Genomic DNA, 19,220 nt, shown 5'->3' with positions numbered 1-19,220 from the left:
AAAATGAAGGAGAGAATCCTAGAAGCATCAAGGGATAAGGGGACAGTCACCTACAAAGGAGTACCCATCAGACTGTCAGCGGATTTCTCAAAAGAGACCTTCCAGGCAAGAAGGGGCTGGAAAGAAGTATTCCAAGTCATGAAATCCAAAGACCTACAGCCAAGATTGCTTTATCCAGCAAAACTTTCATTTAGAATGGAAGGACAGATAAAGTGCTTCTCAGATAAGGTCAAGTTCAAGGAGTTCATCATCACCAAGCCCTTATTATATGAAATGCTAAAGGGACTTAACTAAGAAAAAGAAGATAGAAAACCTGAACAGTGAAAGGACAGCAAACACACAGTTATTAACAACCACACCTAAAACAAAAGCAAACCAAGAGGACAGCTAGATCAGGAGTGGAACCATAGAAATGAAGAACACATGGAGGGTTAGCAACAGGGGGGTGGGAGGGGGAGAAGTGGGGAGAAGGCACAGAAAATAGCATAGATGGGAGGTAGAAAATAGATAGGGGGGAGGGCGAGAATAGTGGGGGAAATATAGAATCCAAAGAACTTGAGACACGTGGTTATAAACTAAGGGGGTGAGAATGGTGGGGGAGGGAGGGTGCGGGTGGAGGGGAATGAAGGGGGGGAATAGAACAACTGTAATGGTATAATCAATAAAATATATTTAAAAAAATAAAATAAAGTATTGAAAAAACAGTTATCAGCAACCAAGACTATTCTATCCATCAAAAGTAAAATATAAAATAGAAAATGAAATAAAGAGCTTCCCAGGCAGAAAATAAAAAAGACCAAAGGAGATGATTACAACCAAACAAGCATTGCGATAGATGTTAAAGACTACCCTAAGAAGAAATAGGAAATTCCAGTCAAGATGGAGGTGTAGGTAGATATGGTTTGCTTCCTTGCACAACCAAAAGAAGAACAACAAATTTGAAAACAACAAACAACCATAATTGCCAGAAAATTGAATTGTATGGAATCTAGAGAAACAAGGAGTTAGAAAAGAAACATTCATGGAGACAGGTAGGAGTGGCGGGAGTGGGCAGCTTGGGTGGAGAAGACATTCAGTAAAGTGGCAGCTGGCAGACTGGGTGAGGTGGCGGCTGGTGGATGGGGCAATTCCACTTTTGTGTACAAGTAAGCCGAGAGGAACAGCTGGAGAGCAAGACAGACTGCACAACCCAGGTTTGCAGTAGGAGACATTGAAACCTCAAAACCCCTGGCTGCAAAAACTTGTGGAGGTTGTGGCAGTGGGAGAAACTCCCAGCCTCACAGGACAGTTCCCTGCAGAGACCCATGGGGTCCTAGAATGTACACAAACCCACCCACCCAGGAATCAGCACCAGAAAGGCCCAATTTGCTTATAGGTAGTGGAGGAAGTGACTCAAAGTGGGGCAAGAACCAAGCAAGTGGCATTGTTCCCTTTCTGACCCCTCCCCCACATACAGCTCCATAACACAGAGAAGTGGGTTGCCCCATGAATATATCCGTTGATTTCTCAAAAGGAACTTTGCAGGCCAGAGGGATTGGCAAGAAATATTTGAAGTGATGAAAATCAAGAATCTATACCCAAGATTACTCTATGCAGTAAAGTCATCATTTAGAATGGAAAGCCAAATGAAGAGCTTCCTGGATGAGAAAAGAGTAAAGGAGTTGATCACCACTAAACCAATATTATATAAAATGTTAAATCGTCTTCATTATGAAGATTAAAATCTAAATAATTAAATTAAATAAATACACATCTATCAACAAGTGAATCCAGAAAACAAAATGAAGAGGAATAGAAACAGACTCAGACCGAGAACATTTTTGATAGTTACCAGACTGGCACTGAGGGTGAAGGGATGGGCAAAAAGATTAGAGGATTAAATGCAAAATAGTTGTTACAGAATAGTCATGGGGATATAAAGTAGAGCATAGACAATATGCTCAGTAATAGTCTAACAATGTATGGTGTGAGATATTTATCAGGAAGATCACTTATAAGTTATATAATATCTAATCACTAACGTGCAACCTGAGACTAATATGATAATGTACATTAGGTATAATTAAAAATAAAAAATGCAGCCCTGGCTGGTGAGGCTCAGTGGACTGAGTGCTCACCTTTGAAGCAAAGGGTTGCCAGTTTGATTCCCAGTCAGGGCATGTGCCTGGGCTGCAGGCCAGGTTCCCAGGAGGGGGTGCACGAGAGAGATGTTTCTCTCCCTCCGTTCCCGTCGAAACATAAATACATTAAATCTCTAAAACCATGAGTTTTAAAAAGAGCCCCTTAGAGCACAAGGCATGTTGTTTGTTTTGTGTACATTATGACTTTTTTCACAGCAAAGTTCTTACCTGTATGACATAGGTCTATAACAGAACCACTGGCATTCATTTTCATAGCTCACTCCTGATGTGCCTTAAGGTTCTCATCCAAGAAAAGGGAAGATGCCTTGGCACCTGAAAGGTTAGGTAGGGACTATTGTACAAGACATGGCAAGTCCACTTAGTGCTGAGCGGGGGGTGGTGACAAACCAGCCACCCCTCCTAACCCTTTCCTCTTCTCATCACACTCATAATACCAATGTTTCCACAGTCCCAGTCACTCCCCACAGCTAAGTTGCTCACTTGACTACACCTGGGAAAGGACACCAGGGACAGAATGAAAACACCCATCACACCAGTTAATTTAGATGGAAGCTGGGCTCTGGATGACTGCAAATAGGACATTGGGGCAGTCCTTGCTGCTGTCCCCAAGAACACAGCCCAGCACTGCCTCTTAAACTTCACACTTCAACTGGTTCCTGTATCACTGAGCACAGTGATCACATTTCTAGCAAGTCACCAAGTGGCTGCAGAAACCTAAGTCACCTCTTTTATTCTAATACTTGCCATAAAATAGAAAATCATCTGGTGTGTACTCATGAACTTGTCGTAAATTACAATACTGTGAACAAACCTATCTCTGGCCCCTGCTAGCAATCTAACTTTTCAGGGGAGGGGGTGGTTGTGCATTTGCACAGGTATGTGACAGCAGATCACAAAAGCAAGCTACAATAAAGGCAGAAACACATGTGGGAATTGGGACTGATTGGGAGCCTAGGTAACTGTTCTCCCTGCTCCTGTGCTGCCTTCTGGAGAGCTCGCCACAAGTTTTGCAATAGAGCTCCCTGCTGAGGGTCTCTGAGACCTGCTTCCCACGGTAACCCATAGTCCCTGTTCCACACTATTATCTCACTAATAGTGCCAATGTGTAGAGAAGAGAGAGAATGACCACCAACCCCCTTGAGCCTGGAGAAAAGCTGCACAGCCCCATGAGCCCAGCACTCTGCCCCCAAGGGAAGCCCTGAGGCCTTGCACAGGTGTGAGGAGGGGGGGACCCGTCTCACACAGGGGAGAGAACCTGCTAAGCAGCCAGTGCTGCTCTGCCAGTGTGACCACAGACCCTCCTGAGTGGTCATTTCAGACCCTGGAAAGCATTGACACGTGAACGCATGAATACACAGAGTTCTAAACATGCAACTTCAAAATCAGGCCCTTTATTTTTGGATTTTTATCAAAGGTCACTTTGGGTTCAAGCACATTGTAAAGTGTCAGAGGAAAAGTGGGTCAGTAGGAGACAGAAGTAGGGCTACAGGCAGAGCTGACCATTTCCTTATGGGGAGGAGAATCGGCCACAGAACAGAATACTGTTGGTTTTGCTGTGCTGAATAAAGAAAAGGAAGGGTTTATCAGCACAGAACCTGGGGATGATTCTTAGACATCGAAACCCCATGATGGCAGTGACAGCTGCAGCCTCTGTGCCTTCTTCGCTGACCTCCACAAAGGACTTGTGCACGACCTTGGACAGAAACAGGTCTCTCGCAGATGACATTGCAGAAAAATCTGCTGTGCCTTGCTCAAAGGCATCAGTCATGCCCAGAGAGCGAAGTACCTGCTCCATGTCATAATTCTCCTCCAGTTTAAATCTAGGCAGGAACACATCCACCTCTTCTTCATCCATCATATCTGGCCTGGTCCATTCAATGAATTTCTCATAAGTAAGGCTTTTTTCCACCTAGAAGAGGAGGGTTGAAGATTTTATGATCTGCAACAGTGCTGCCCAAGAGAAGCTATGCTATCAGGTGAATGCTCTATGCTATGTGATACGAGAGGGCAGTAATGGGAAGTTACACTACTTCAGAAGTATCACTGGGAAAAGTGGGAAACTGCTAAGCAGAAATGCAAGTGTAATCTCCTCGCCATGACAGCACCATTGGTACTTAGCGCTCATTCTCATTACCATTTCCAGATCGACGTTTTTGTCAGGAAGCATGATGATCATATTCAGCTCTTTTCCGACATAAGGCAGCACCAGAATTTTGGTGAATATTTCTCCTATGTAAGTCATTTTAAAGGTAGATCTCTTAAACATCATTTGCACAGGCTTCTCCTCATTCTGTTAAAAATAAAAAAGGATAAACCATAAGTTGAAACAAGAGCCAGTTTACATATTGAACGAACCAGCAAAGCTGGCTACTCTAGGCCCCTAGAAATACTTTCTTGGCTTCCACAACCCATCAGGCCCCTCTTTTGCTGGTGTGAATTCATTCCCGCAACCTCTGGTCACTCAGGTAACCAGGGCTCACTCCTTACACTGCTTCTCCCTTGGTGCCATCATTCGGTCTTGTGACTTTAAGAAGCATTCCCAAATTTATGATTCTAGCTGGGACCTGTCCCCTGTACTCAATATTCACATATTATTCTGCCTAGTTGACACCTGCGTTTGGACATAAAAGAAAACTGCAATGCCACATGTCACACTGGGCTCCTCATACTCCCTTCCAAGTCTGCTCCATCTACACTTTCCCATCTCAGTTGATGCCTTTGCCACTAGTGCTGTTGTCAAAATCCCTGGCATATTTCTGACTCCTGTCATTCACAACCCACATCGGAATCATTCGCACATCATTCCGACTCTCATTTAAAATATAACAACAATCTGACTTGCTCTTTCTACCTCCACTGCTATCAGCATAGGCCTGGTCACAGGGATGACCTCCTAAAAGACGCCTAAGTGTCCTCCCCCCTTCTGATTTGTTCACCCAGTGGCCAGAGGGATCGGCTAAATCCCATATTAAATCAGACCACATCACTCTTTGACTAAACACATTTCCATGGCTCCCCTCCACTCCAAAGGAGTGAAAACTCAAGTCCTAAAAGCTACTCATAACTGTGACAGGAGCTCGGTCCCCTCCGCCCTCTGTTCCCACCTCCCTTCATCTGCTAGAGCCACAGGAGCCCTCCGATGGTGCTGCAGGCAAACCAGGCCCCCAAGCTCATCGCCAAGACTGAGAGCACACGCCCTTGAACACAGGGACTCTTTCTAAAAATCTCCATTGTTATTACGAAATTTTCACCTTGCTGATTTTAAATGGTCTTTCCTCAGTGTCTGCTTTGTTAAACTGAGTATCCCAGTTTCCTTTGAAGTAGATGGCATTCACGAGAATCAGACGAGTACCTGGATTAACTGAATTTGGTGACAGCAACTCTGTAATTTTACCTGAAATGAAGAATTACAGAACCAGTTAGCTAAGAGTGTTCTGAGGTACGCTTCAGGAATAATATGCAGATTGAACCATCTCCTTGCACAAATAAGTACTCAGATAAAGGAGTTCATGGTTCCCCACATATCACCGTGTAAAGGGGTACTTTAAAAATAGCGCCACATGAATAAAACATGGAAATTAACAAAGTAATACATGCAGGATGAATTCATCACAAGTGAGATAGGAATGCCTAGTGCCTAAAGAAAGGTCCAAGTTCATAGCAAGAGTAGAGAACAGTTCAGAGGAAGAATCATCATGAGGGGAGGGTGCCCTGAACATTCTGCATAGGACTCTGCAGGGCATGAGCCACGCTGCACAGGAAGACAGCCTGAGACCTGTGTCCAAGTGCTTCTGTGCACTATTTGTGAAAAGAAGAACTAGATTAACATGAGCAACAACAAAATTCAAAGTGTGGATTGTTCTGGAAGAGGTGTACTGGATATTTAGAGACATGACATGTATTTTGATAAGAGCAGGAAAATGCTAGAGAAAATTATCATGTATTGTCAGTGAAGTTTAAGGTTTACAGTTTTTATAATTTTTTTATGTATGGATCATAAAGAGAGAGAAGAACGGGAGAGTGAGGGGGAGGAGGAGAATGGGGAGGGGAGAGGAGAGAAGTTTTGTCTGTGAGATAGACAAACAGACACTGATTTGTTCTTCCATCTACACATTCATTGATCGAATCTTGTATGTGCCCTGACTAGGATCAAAGTCAAAACTTTGTCATCTCAGGATGATGTTCTTATCAACTGATCTACCCAGCCAGGGCAGTTTACAGTTATTTTGAGGAAAAAAATATTCATTTACATTTGATGTTCTTATGAACAAACTGACAGTAAAATTGATTAAAATACTATTAAACTAGAATAACAATATATTTTCACCTTCTGTCTTCTTTGCTACCCAGGAGTTTATGTGTGTCCTGGCCTCCTCTGCAGCTTTGAAGAAGTCGAGCTCTTCCATCTCTGCTTGGTAGAATTTGTGGCAGGAGTCTTTGAAAGACTGGGAGAGACAGCAACACAATTGCACACTCAGAAAAACAAGCAACATCACCTGCTTAAGCCTTTTAAAAAAAGATTTTACTTATTTATTTTTAGAGAGAAGGGAGGGAGAGAGGGAAAAAAACAGCAATGTGTGGTTACCTCTCACATGCCCCCTACTGGGGACCTGGCCCACAACCCATGCATGTGCCCTGACTGGGAATGGAACCAGTGACACTTTGGTTTGTAGATGGCGCTCAATCCACCGAGTCACACCAGCCAGAGATTAAGTCCTCATTGTGACAAATAGAACATAGATAATTTTATGATTTACATGTAATATGATTTACATGTTTATTTATTCCTCAAATAAATATGAGGAATACAAATATTGGGGAGTAAATAAACAAATTGAAAGATAAATAAGAAATTAACCTGAAATCCAGTTTATCAGTTTTCAGCTGCATCTGATGTTAGTTTATAAACTAAGTATAATAGTGATCTGAATGTCAAATACACATCAAAAACTGCTAGATCCTTAAGGGAATAGCTGTGTATCAATGAGGTAAACACAAAGACATTACAAGGAGCAACTACAGATTGTCACTCCCAACAAGCCACTGCATTTGGGAAGTGACATCCTCCCCACAGCAAGAGCCACAGATCCCTCTACATTTCAAAACCAGAGCCCATTGTCTTTGGTTTTTTTTCCTCCTGGTTCACATAACATAGAGGAAATGTGTAATTCTTCACCACCACTTCCACCACAACTTTCTGTGAGGACAGAAGTGTTCTAAATCTAAGCCACACGTGACGACTGGCCCTTGAAATGTGGCTACTCCTGCTAAGTAACTAAACATTTGACTTTGTTTTACTTTAATTAACTATACTGAAATTTAAAGAGCCACATCTGTCCAGTGGCTACCATTTTGGGTAGATCATTCTAGATAGTGTGAGAAACTCCCCCCAAAAGCTTTAACTGTATTTTGTTAATATAATCTGTGAAATGATAATATTAATGAACACCTACATTATGCCACGTAAACAAATGGAAAACAAATGGAATGAAACAATGAATTTGATGACAGGGCAATGTGGAATGGTTTTCTCATCTTCCTTTTGAACAGTTTGCAGCTAAGTACTTAATTCTACTTTTCAGGATTGTTTTTATATTACAGAATTTCGCATTTCTCTTTCAGTGTAGAAGAAAAGCAACATAGCACAATAGCTATGAACACAAGTCCTGTGACTCCATAGCTGTGTGGTCTTAGAAAGGTTGCTTTGATTCTCAAGATTCCCTGTTCCTCCCCTAACAGTCAATGATGACACAGCAGTACCTGCATCTCAGAGGGTTGTGTTGAGGACCAGGTGAGTTATCATTAGTACTGTTTTACCTAACATCTGAATCCTCAGCATGTTGGACCCACTCTACTAAATGATCTAGTTATATCATTTATTTAATGTTCACATAATTCATGCTTTGCCAATCCTTCTGCTGTTTTGTTGTTGTTATTTCCCACTTTTCAGTTATAGTTTACAGTCACTATTATATTAGTTTCAGGTATCCAACATAGTGTTTAGACATTTAAACAACTTACAAATTAATTGCCCGCATAAGTCTACGATCTATTTGACACCGTACGTAGTTATACAATATAAGTGACTACATTCCCTACGCTGTACCTTATATCCTTGTGATTATCTTGTAAGCCCTAATCTGTATTTTTCATCTCTTCAGCTGTTTCAACCTTCACCCATCTGGTGAGCATCACTTTGTTCTCTGTATCTGTATCTTTGTTTTTGTTTCATTTGTTCATTTATTTTTTCCTTAGATTCTACATATACGGGAAATCATAGTACCATATTTTGCTACATATAATATGCATCTTTTTGCCAAAATTTTTGAGGGAAAAATAAGAATGAGCAATATACATGGGTAATACTAATTCCATATCTAGATAAATGTTTTTAATTCTTTTATTTATGCTTATGCCTTAAAAGTATAACTCCAGTTATATAACTACTTTTTACATAAAATTTCTCATACCATAGTATGTTTGAAAATAAAGGAATTATAAAATTACTTTATAATACAAAAAACAGGGATCTAAATACAAATAAATAAAAAAATAATTTAAAAAAATTTCAAATGATTTTTCCCCTTAAACTTTGGGCCAAAAATATGGGTGTGCATTATACATGGCAAATACAGTATTTGTCTTACTCTGTCTGACTTATTTCACTCAGTATTATGCCCTTTAAGGTCCATTCACATTGTCACAAATGGCAAGGTTTGACTTTTGATGGCTGAGTAGTGTCTAATAGTATATATGTATTGTTTCTTCTTTACCCATTCATCTATTGATAGACACTTAGGTTGCTTCCGTATCTTGGATACTGTAAATAATGCTTGAATGAACATAGGGGTGCATGTATCATTTCAAATTAAAGTTCTAAATTTCCTCAGATAAGTACATAGAAGTAAAATTTCTGCATCATATGGCAGTTCTATTTTTAATTTTTTGAGTAACCTCCATACTCTTTTCCATAGTGGCTGCACCAATTTACAATCCCACCAACAGTGCACAAAGGATCCCTTTTTTTCACATCCTCACCGACACTGGTTGTTTGTGGATTTATTGATGATAGCCATTCTGACAAGTGTGAGGTAATATCTCACAGTGGTGTTAATTTGCATTTTGCTGATGAGTAGTAATATTGACACCTTTTCATATGTCTATTGGCCATTTGTATGTCCTCTTTGAAGATATGTCTGTTCAGGCCCTCTGCCCATTTTAACTAGATTCTTTTTGGTTTTGTTTTGGGTTTCCTTATTTTTGGTGTAAAGTTGTATTTGGTCCTTATATATGATGGATATTAACCCCTAACCAGATGTATCAGTGGAAAATATCTTTTCCCATTCAGCTAGTTGTCTTTTCATTTTGTTAACTGTTTCTTGCACTGTGCAGAAGCTTTTTACTTTGATATAGTCCCATTTGTTTACTTTTTCTTTTGCTTCCCCTGCTGTAGAAGCCATGTCCAAAAAAATATTGTTAAGAGTGCTTTCAGAAAGTTCATTGCCTATGTTTTCTTTTAGGATTGTTTGAGCTTCAGGTCTTACATACAAATCATTAACCAATTTGAGTTTTTTCTTACATGTCTGATAAGAAAGTGATCTAGTTTCCTTTTTGCATGTATCCCAACATCATGTATTGAAGAAGCTGTATTTACACCATTGAATATTCTTTTCTCCTTTGTCACATATTAATTGGCCATATTGGTGAGTTTATTTCTGAGTTATTCTATTCCTTTCATCTATGTGTTTGCTCTCATGCCAGTATCATGTTGTTTTGATAACTATAGCCTTGTAGCATGGTCTGATATCAGGTAGTAAGCATGACTGCCCAACTTTGTTTTTCAAGACTGCTTTAGCTATTCAGGATTTATTACAGTCTCACAAAAATTTTAGGTTTGTTAAAACCACAATGAGATACCACCTCACACCATTGAGAATGGCCATGATAAACAAAGCAACAAACAACAAGTGTTGAAGCAGTTGTGGAGAAAAGGGAACCCTAGTGCACTGTTGGAGGGATTTCAGACTGGTACAACCACTATGGAAAACAATATGGAATTTCCTCAAAAAACTGAAAATGTAACTGCCTTTTGATCTGACAATTCCACTGCTAAAATGTTATCCTAAGAACCCTGAAATACCAATTCAAAAGAACCTATGCACCTGAATGTTCAAAGCAGCACGATTTACAATAGCCAAGTTCTGGAAGCAACCTAAGTGCCCATCAGTAAATGAATGGACCCCGAAACTATGGTACATTCACACAATGGTATTTTATGCAGCAGAAAGAAAGAAGAAGCTCTTACCGTTTGCAACACCATGAATGGACCTGGAGAGCATTATGCTGAGTGAAATAAGCCAGGGACTTAAAGACAAATACCATATAATCTCACCTTTAACAGGAACCTAATCAACAAAATGAACAAGCAAGCAAAATAGACCCAAAGACTGAAATTGAGAACATCCTGACAATGATCAGAGAGGAGGAGATTATAGGGGGAAAGGCTGAAGGGTTTGCAGGTACAATTATAAAGGACACATGGACAGTAACAAGCAGTGGGGGGGAGGGGCAGTATGGAAACAGGAGAGGGAGGTGGGGAGGACTAGGGTGGTGGAGAGGGGTGGTGGGGAAAGATAGAAAACTGTACCTGAACAGCAATTTAAAAAACGTTTTTAAAAATTGTAAGATTGTTTGATATCTTGTTCTGCAAAAAATGTCCCTGGTATTTTCATTGGGATTGCATTCAATCTATACATTGCTTTGGGTATTGTGGACATCTTAACAATATTAATCTCTTCCTATCCATGAAAATACCATATCTTTAGATTTATTTGTGCCTTTTTCAATTTCTTTCATCAATGTTTTATAGTTATCAGATAGAAGTTTTTCACCTTCTTGGTTATAATTATTCCTAGGTAATTTGTTCATTTTGATGCTTTTGTACATTAAGAAACAATCATTTCCTATTTTCTCCTTCCAGTCATTTTTAGTGTATGGAGATACAATAGATTTCTGTATATTAATTGTATATCCTGCAACTTTATTGAATTCTTCATTAGTTCTAACAGTATTTTTGTGGCATCTTGGGTTTTCTATATATAGTATCATATTACCTGCAAATAGTGACAATTTTACTTCTTCCTTTCCTGTTTGGATGTCTCTTATTTCTTTTTTTTTCCCCCATTGCTTTGACTAGGACTTTGGGTCATTGTGTTTTCATGTTCATTATCTCAAGATATACACATTTGATGACTTCCTTGATATTGTGATTAATCAATTGTTCAGTAACATGTTATTTGTCCTCCACCTGTTTTCGTGTTTTGCAGTTTAATTTTTATACTTGATTTCTGATTTCATACCATTCTGATCAGAGAAGATGTTTGATGTGATTTCAATTTTCTTAATTTAATGAGATTTTTTTTGTGTGTATACCATGTAATCTATCTTTAAAAATGTTCTATGAGCACTTGAAAAAAATATTCATTTGCTTTTGGCTGAAATGTTGTAAAGATATCTATTAAGGTCACCTGTTCTAATTTGTCATTTATGGGGCCTGTTTCCTTATTGATTTTCTGTCTGGCTGAACTATCCCTTGATGTCAATAACATGTTAGAGTCCCCTACTATGACTGTATTACTATCTATCTCTCCCTTTACGTCTGTCAATATTTGACTTACATATTTAGGTGCTCTTTTTATGGGTGCACAAATGTGTAAAACAGTGATAACCTGTTGTTGGATTGATTGCTTTATCACTATGAAATGCCCACCTTTGTTTCTTTTTACCAACTTTGTTTCAAAGTCTATTTTGTCTGATACAAGAATTGATGCCCTATCTTTAACTTTCATGTTATATATTATCATTTTAAAAATTTTTCCAGTCCATTTACTTTCAGTCTATATGTATCTTTCAATCTGAGCCAGATCTCTTATAGGCAACCTATGTACAGATGTTTTTCTTTAGCCATTAATCCACCCTATATCTCTTAATTGGTGTGTTTAGTCCATTTACATTTGAAGTAACTATTCATAGGTATGTAATTATTGCCATTTTATTGTTTTCTGATTATTTTTATAGTTCTCTGTTGTTTTGCCTTGATCTCTTCTCTTCAACACTGATGACTTTCTACAGTGTGTTTGTATTCCTTTCTTTTTATTGCTTGTATATCTCTTGTAGAGTTTTGGTTTGTGGTTATGATGTGCTTTGTACATACCACACTATGTTGATAGCAGTCTATTTTAAGTTGATAGTTGCTTATATTCTAATACATTCTAAAATCACTACATTTTTTTATTCAAGCCCTCTATATTTATGTTTTTGTCATTATTTTTTTTTCTTTTGGTTGTGTGTTTGTGTGTATTCCTTAATTTGTTGCTGTAATCACATGTGATCCCGGGGCCCTCCCTTTGTGATTATTGAAAGTCCTGCTTTTCTTTATAAATAAGGTTTATAGCCCTGGCTGGTGTAGCTCAGTGGATTGAGCGTGGGCCTGAGAACCACGCGATCGTGGTTCAATTCCCAGTCAGGGCACATGCCTGGGTTGCAGGCCAGTTCCCAGCAGGGGACTCACAAGAGGCAACCATACATTGATATTTCTCTCCTTCTCTCCTTCCCTTCCCCTCTAAAGATAAATAAATAAAATCTTTAAAAAAATATGACACAGGAGGCAAGAGCATAAAATGGACTAAAAACAGTCTCTTCAACAAATGGTCTTGGGAAAATTGCACAGGTACATGAAAAATTGAAACTGGACTACCAATTTACACTATACATAGGAATAAATTCAAAATAAACAAATGGCTTAAATATAATTAAAGAAACCATATGAATCTTAGAAGAAAACATAGGCAGTAAAATTTCAGACAATTCTCATAACAATATTTTGCCCATATGTCTCTTAGGATAAGGGAAAAAAAGAAATAAATAAACAAATGCAGCCATTTAATACTTCAAACTAAAAAGCTTCTGCACAGCAAAAGAAACCAACAACAAAATAAAAAGGGAATCTACTGTAGGGGAAAACATATTTACCAATGATACATTTGAAAAGGGGTTCATTAATAGATGAGTGGATAAAGCAACTATAAGACCTTTGCATAATGAATTTCTAATTGGCCACAAAAAAGAAGAAAATTTTACCCTCTGTGAGCATGGATGGGCCTGGAGAACATTACGCTAAGTGAAATAAGCCAGTTAAAAAAGACAATACTATATGATTTCATTCATATATGAATCTAATGAAGAAACAACTAACAAGCAAAATAGAGAGAGACTCATAGATGGAGAACATATGACAGCTACTGTGACACAGAGTTAGGGGATGGAGGGATTAAGCAAAAAGGAAAAAAAAAAGACTCACAGACATGGGCAACAATGTGATGATGGCTGGGGCAAGGAGATATAAGGGAACAAATGGTAATGAAAGAAAAATAATAAAGGTCAATAAAGAAAAAAAAAGAAAAGGGGTTAATTTCCAAAACATATAAAGAACTTAATACAGGTCAACACCAGGAAGACAAACAATACAATTGAAAAATGGACAAAGGACCTGAGTAGACACTTCTCCAAAGAGGACATAAAGATGACAAATAAACATATGAAAAAAATCATCAGTGTCATTAATCATCAGAAAGATGCAAATTAAAACCACAATGATGTATCATCTCACACTTGCCAGAATAGCTACCAACAATAAGTCAACACACAAGTGCTGGCGAGGATGTGGAGAAAAGGGAACCCTAGTGCACTGCTGGGGGGAACGCAGACTGGTACAGCCACTGTGGAAAACAGTATGGAGTTGTCCACAGCAGCTGTGGAAAAATGAAAGGAAGGAACTGCCTTTTCACCCAGACATCCTACTTCTGGGAATATATCTTAAGAATCCTGAAATATGAACTCAAAAGAATATGGGTACACTTAATTCATAGCAGCATTATTTACAATATAGCCAAGATCTGGAAACAGCTCAGGTGCCCATCAGTAGATGAGTAGATTAAAAGGTGTGGTACATTTCTACAATGGAATATTGTGCAGACATAAAAAGACAGAATTTTTATCTTTTTTACAGAATGGAGAATGGATGACCTGGACACTATTATGCTAAGTGAAAAAAGCCAGTCAGAGAAAGACAAATACTATATGATATCCTTATATTTAGAATGTAATTAACAAAATAAACTAATGAATAAAATAGAAACAGAGACATGGACACATGAACAGGCTGACAGCTGTCAGCAGGGAGGACTGACTGGATGAAAGAAGGTGAAGGGATTAGCCAAGGAACATGTACGCACTGCCCAAATGCAGACAACAGACAGGTGATTGCCAGAGGGAAGGGGTTTTAGAGGTTGGGTGGATATGGCAAAGTGGGGAAAAATGGGGACATCTGAATTAATGTCAACAACAAAACTAAAGGGAAAAAAAGAATACCAGACAACCAAAAAGGGAAAAAATACATAAATTTAAATAAACAAACAAAAAAACTTCAAAAACTCAGGCCCTAGTCACGTGACTCAGTTGGTAGGAGCACTTTCCCATACACCAAAAGGTTGCCAGTTTAATTCCCATTATGGCACATTTTTTGGTTACAGGTTTGATCCCCAGTCAGGGTACACAAGGGAGGCAACTGTTGGATAATTCTTTCTCACACTGATGTTTCTCTTCCTCTCCCCTTCTCATCCTGTCTCTCTCTCTCTCTCCTCCCCCCTCCTCTCCAAAAACAGTGAAAGTATCTTCCTATGACAAAAACAAAGCTAAGAAAAAATGATGAAAAAAAAGAATAGCAAATAATAGTTAAAGTGTAAGGTAAATCCACATACACTAAGATACAAAGAATTTAAGTCATGGTGTTAGTTGGAAAGAAATAAATTACAAAAGAGTATGCATGGTATAATGGCATGATATAGAAAAAACCCACAAAAAAATTTCTATATGTATGGGGGATACACACTTCCAACCTATAAAAGCTCTTATATGAGGGAGGGGAACAATCAGTTATGGAAAAAAAGATTTGAGTGGTCTTGCTTTGCCTTATTTTTTGTGTTTTAAATAAGAATTCTATATCCACATATCACATGAGTGTTTTTTGAAAAATGGATAGCATTGTTAAAAAACCAATATATTTAGACAAATAGGGACTTACAGAAATTCTGAGTTGGGATACACAAAGTATTTACATGTGCAAAAAGTTTAACACCTCATATTGCACAAAAAATTACCAATAAGTAAAAAATAATAATTAAAAATACCATTGTGATCATTTCTTCATTTTGGCCAAGTCATCTTGAATTATACCATACTGTATGATAGGTTTTAAAAAATAATAATTCACTTAAGCTGCATTAGCATTTAGACAGTATTTGTTATAAGGAGCATTTTACTGAGGGTAAAACCGAGAGTTGAAGGAAGTGTGTGAGTCCTGAGCTCATGTACATCTGGGGAAATTTGTAGCCCACCAGGTTTCTGCTGTACCACATGACCCCTCTCCCTGCCACATTGTGATCTTTCATTTCTTGGTGAAAAATGGCAAGGATAACTCACTGAGTTGAAAGCATAAGACTTTTCTCCAAAGAGCCTGTTGGCAGTTCTAAGCAAGTACTGTGTGCCCGTCCTGTTAACTTCGGTGAGAAGTGACTGGAAACCCTGGTGGACATCTTCACCTGTGCCTCCGCTTTTACTTAAAGAAAGTGCCTAAAATAAAAAACAGAATAAAAATGTTCAACTTCAGCATGCTTGGACTTCAGGAAACTGGATACAACACTAAACTCTGTCTAAGAATTGTTCAGATCCTCACTACCGCTTAAAAGAAGATTCATTCCATTAAAGACAGGAAGTAACCCTAAAGCCACTCGATCCTTATAATACTTCCTGCACGGAGTCAGAGCCCTGTCTGCACTGGCAGGAGAAGAAAAGGCCCCTCGCAAACCCAGCTTCTGGGTGCTCAATACCTGTAGTCTGTCTAAAATAGGCTTTTCATTCTAGTAAAGACAGGCCACCCTGACACCGAAGATGTAGCCTCTCCCCTCGTCCTGGGTGCAGACTGGTCCTGTGATGGCTCTAAGCACAGAATGCAAGAGAAGTGACACTGGGCCTGGAAAGGCCTGGCAGCTTCACAGTCCTTCTCCTGCACCCCAGGCCACCACACTGTAAGGAAGTTCGAGCTGTCCCATGGAAGTCGGGTAGAAAGCCCTGGAGAGCAGCACCTCAGGGGTAGAGCTACTTGTAGAATGGTGGCCTCAGCCAACAGCCAGCCCGAGGCCCCAGACACGTGACAGAGGCCTTTCTTGGACCATGAGTGATCCCAGCTGGCACCCTGGGGTCAGGCCACAAAATCTGAAAAGCAATCAACCATTGTCATTTGGTTTCTCAGCCACAGAAGATCCATGCAGCAATCTAGACATGGAGTTGTACCATAACAAACCTAAAGTGAGTCTGGCCCTTGCTTGCAACCTGGGCAGCTGACAGAGGCTGAATGAAAGGGGTCAGGAGACGGTGAGTAGAGGCTAGGAGGACAGTGCAGACATTCCTACTAAAGACTGGAGAAAAGAAGATCATGCATGTACTGGCAGAAGAACGGGACAGACTGTCACCTGCAATGAAGGGAAAGTTTGGATGTTTTGCCAATGAATCATGAATCTGGATAAGGAGATGTTCCCAAAACATGTGGGTTTTTTAGGTCCTTGGGCTAAAGTATGGGAACATAAGCCTGAGCTAAAGAAAAAAATTGTTTCATGTTCAAGCAGAACTTAAAATAAATATTTCCAATGTAGGACTTGCAGGGGAGAAAATAAGAATGTTTCTGATGTTTCTTATTCCTAGCCTCTCCAGCAGGCAAATGATTCTAAAAAATGAGAAGTGATCTCAGGGCAATAGTCAAATCCAAGGCATAGACTCCAAGGGCAAAATAAAGATCTGCTTTGTTAAAACCTAAGAAAAATAAAAGAAATTCTTCACAGACCCTCTTCCTAGGCAAATAGGCATCTGAGCATCTTAAGGACATTGTCCCCCAGCACAGGGTCCTGCCTCAAACAGGTACTAGACATGTGCTTTTGTCCGATGAAGCAGATTTAAGTTATACAGAAATCCCACAACTGTTTAGAATACCTGCTGACACCTTTTCTTAGACTTCCAGCCTCCAGAACTGGGAGACAATACATTTCTGGGGCTTTTTCAATGTATTTTTTTCTGAAAAATTGTATTTACTTATTTATTTTTAGAGGAAGAAAGGGAAAAGAGAGGGAGAGAAACATCAATGTGTAGTGGGTTGCCTGTTGTGTACCCCCTACTGGGTACCTGGCCTCCAAACCTGGCATGTGCCCTGACTGGGAATTGAACCTGCAATCTGTTGGTTCACAGGCTGGTGTTCAATCCACTGAGCAACAGCAGCCAGGAAATTTCTCTTGTTCAGACCACTTAGTGTGTGGTACTTTGTTATGGCAGCTCTAGCAGTCTGAGACACCTCCCTTTCCAATATGTGAAGGGCATGTCCACTGCATATTGCTCTCAGGGAGGGGCCCCAGTGAGTGTGTCCTCTGTGTTCATGCCCTGTACAGCCTCTCTGGGGGCCAACTCTGGCCCTGTGACTGGCTTCAGTGAGCAGGGCATGAGAATATGTGACAGAACACAGGCTTGATAAGTACTTACACATTTAAGCTTCTACTCTTGTAAGCTAGACACTGTCCTATGAAGAAGCCCAAGCACCCTAACAAAGAGACACCACGTGTGGGAGGCCTAGGAACAGAGGCAGCTCACAGAGGAGGCCACCTGGATGGAAGAGGCCCAAGGCCCTCTTCCAAGGCCCAAGGCCAGGGACTCAGCAAAACCAAGCAGAAGAGAAGCACCACCCAGTCCTTCCAGAGTAAATCTTCATGTTAAGTGCTATGTTTTGGGGTGGTACTTACTCAACAACAAATAAATGAAACACCACGGAAAGGTTTTACACTTAAATAAGAAAATTAAAACAATTTTTTAACAATTCAAAAGCATTTGCCAATACCCAAAGACTACCAGAGGACTCACCCTGGACCTTGTGACTTTGAATCTACTCACAAACTCGTAGACAAACCATTACCAGGGGGTGGTAAAACCACTCGTTCTCCTCACTAGAGGATGCCCCTCCATCCCTAAGAGGTCAGGGGTGCTCACCCCAAGGCACTTGCACAGTGCTAACATGTCCCTCCCTGGCAACATTTTACCCACACCCTGAAACACTACCAGAGAGTAAGTCCTTTGGGATTTGAAAGGTGGAAGAACAGTTAACTGACAAACTAGTAGTGTTTACTGTTGTCAGAAATGGCGTCTGACACGTACCTGGACCATCTGGGCAGCGGTGTTTCCCTTTGCCCCCAGGAGGACCATGGCCAGGGCAGAGGAGATGCTCATGGGAGAGAAAAACACATTTTTTGAGTTGTCTTCACCCAGCTTTCTCAACAGGCTTACGGCAAAAGTACCATTTGCTTCCGACACAGCGTCCATGATGGTAAGTCTGAAACAATGGACTTAAAATCAATATTGCATAACTATAAGTTTACACATTGACTGAAACTCACTCTGTTCATAGTTACCACTGACACTTTGGGTCTACCAGCAAATACGTGCAGATCCAAAACTCTATTTTTGGGGGGCAAACCTCAAAATTATTTTGGGTGTTTCTAGTATTAGGTTAACAGAAAAGGAAACTTCAGTTTATAATATGATCCTGGTTTGTGGGAGGAAGGTGGAGGACTTGTACCTGCACACTTGTCTGTGAGCCCAGAGAAAATGGAGAAAGACACACACTCAGCCACTTGCCCTAGTCAGCTTCCCGGGGGAGAGATCAGTAAAGGAGTTATGGACTTTTCGTTCTGTTTCTGTATGGTTTGGTGTGTTGTATGGGCTTATAAGCATTACTTTATAATTTAAAAATCATTCCTAAGATAAATCCAATCACAAAGTAACATAAGAAAAGATGGTTGAATGTTTTTATAATGTAGAAGAGAAGACTCCATTTTAGGGTACCCTGAAGTCTTAAGATAAAAGAGATGCAAGCCACTGTAAAAGAAATGACACTAGCTACCGATTAAGGGAGTGGGAGAAGCTAAA

The 19,220-nt window shown here is 39.8% G+C and overlaps 1 protein-coding gene across 1 annotated transcript; it reads right to left on the bottom strand.

Moving 5' to 3' along the window:
- Positions 1 to 3,546: 3,546 nt before the first annotated feature.
- Positions 3,547 to 18,651, bottom strand: LOC118988051 (serpin B6-like). Its single transcript, XM_037047420.1, has 6 exons — positions 18,450 to 18,651; positions 15,681 to 15,830; positions 6,469 to 6,586; positions 5,393 to 5,535; positions 4,276 to 4,431; positions 3,547 to 4,050 (listed from the first exon to the last, which is right to left on the bottom strand). The coding sequence occupies exons 1-6, from the start codon at positions 18,612 to 18,614 to the stop codon at positions 3,649 to 3,651; spliced, it is 1,134 nt and encodes a 377-aa protein (XP_036903315.1). The 5' UTR covers positions 18,615 to 18,651; the 3' UTR covers positions 3,547 to 3,648.
- Between the last annotated feature and the right edge of the window lie 569 nt (positions 18,652 to 19,220).

This window comes from Sturnira hondurensis, unplaced genomic scaffold (assembly GCF_014824575.4).
Source record: "Sturnira hondurensis isolate 20B ecotype Veracruz unplaced genomic scaffold, ASM1482457v3 Scaffold0005645, whole genome shotgun sequence".
In the NCBI taxonomy this organism is placed as follows: domain Eukaryota; kingdom Metazoa; phylum Chordata; class Mammalia; order Chiroptera; family Phyllostomidae; genus Sturnira; species Sturnira hondurensis.
Note: the sequence above shows the minus strand (reverse complement) of the source record. Positions and strands in the feature narration are given on the sequence as shown.

What these genes read in the sequence shown, in the direction of transcription:
- LOC118988051 (XM_037047420.1), bottom strand. Translation starts at nt 18,614, where the DNA reads ATGGACGCTGTGTCGGAAGCAAATGGTACTTTTGCCGTAAGCCTGTTG. An exon ending in CCGCTGCCCAGATGGTCCAG is followed by an intron (nt 15,831 to 18,449) that starts GTACGTGTCAGA and finishes TTTTTATTTTAG; the next exon opens with GCACTTTCTTTAAGTAAAAG. An exon ending in AAAACGTCGATCTGGAAATG is followed by an intron (nt 4,051 to 4,275) that starts GTAATGAGAATG and finishes CTCCTCTTCTAG; the next exon opens with GTGGAAAAAAGCCTTACTTA.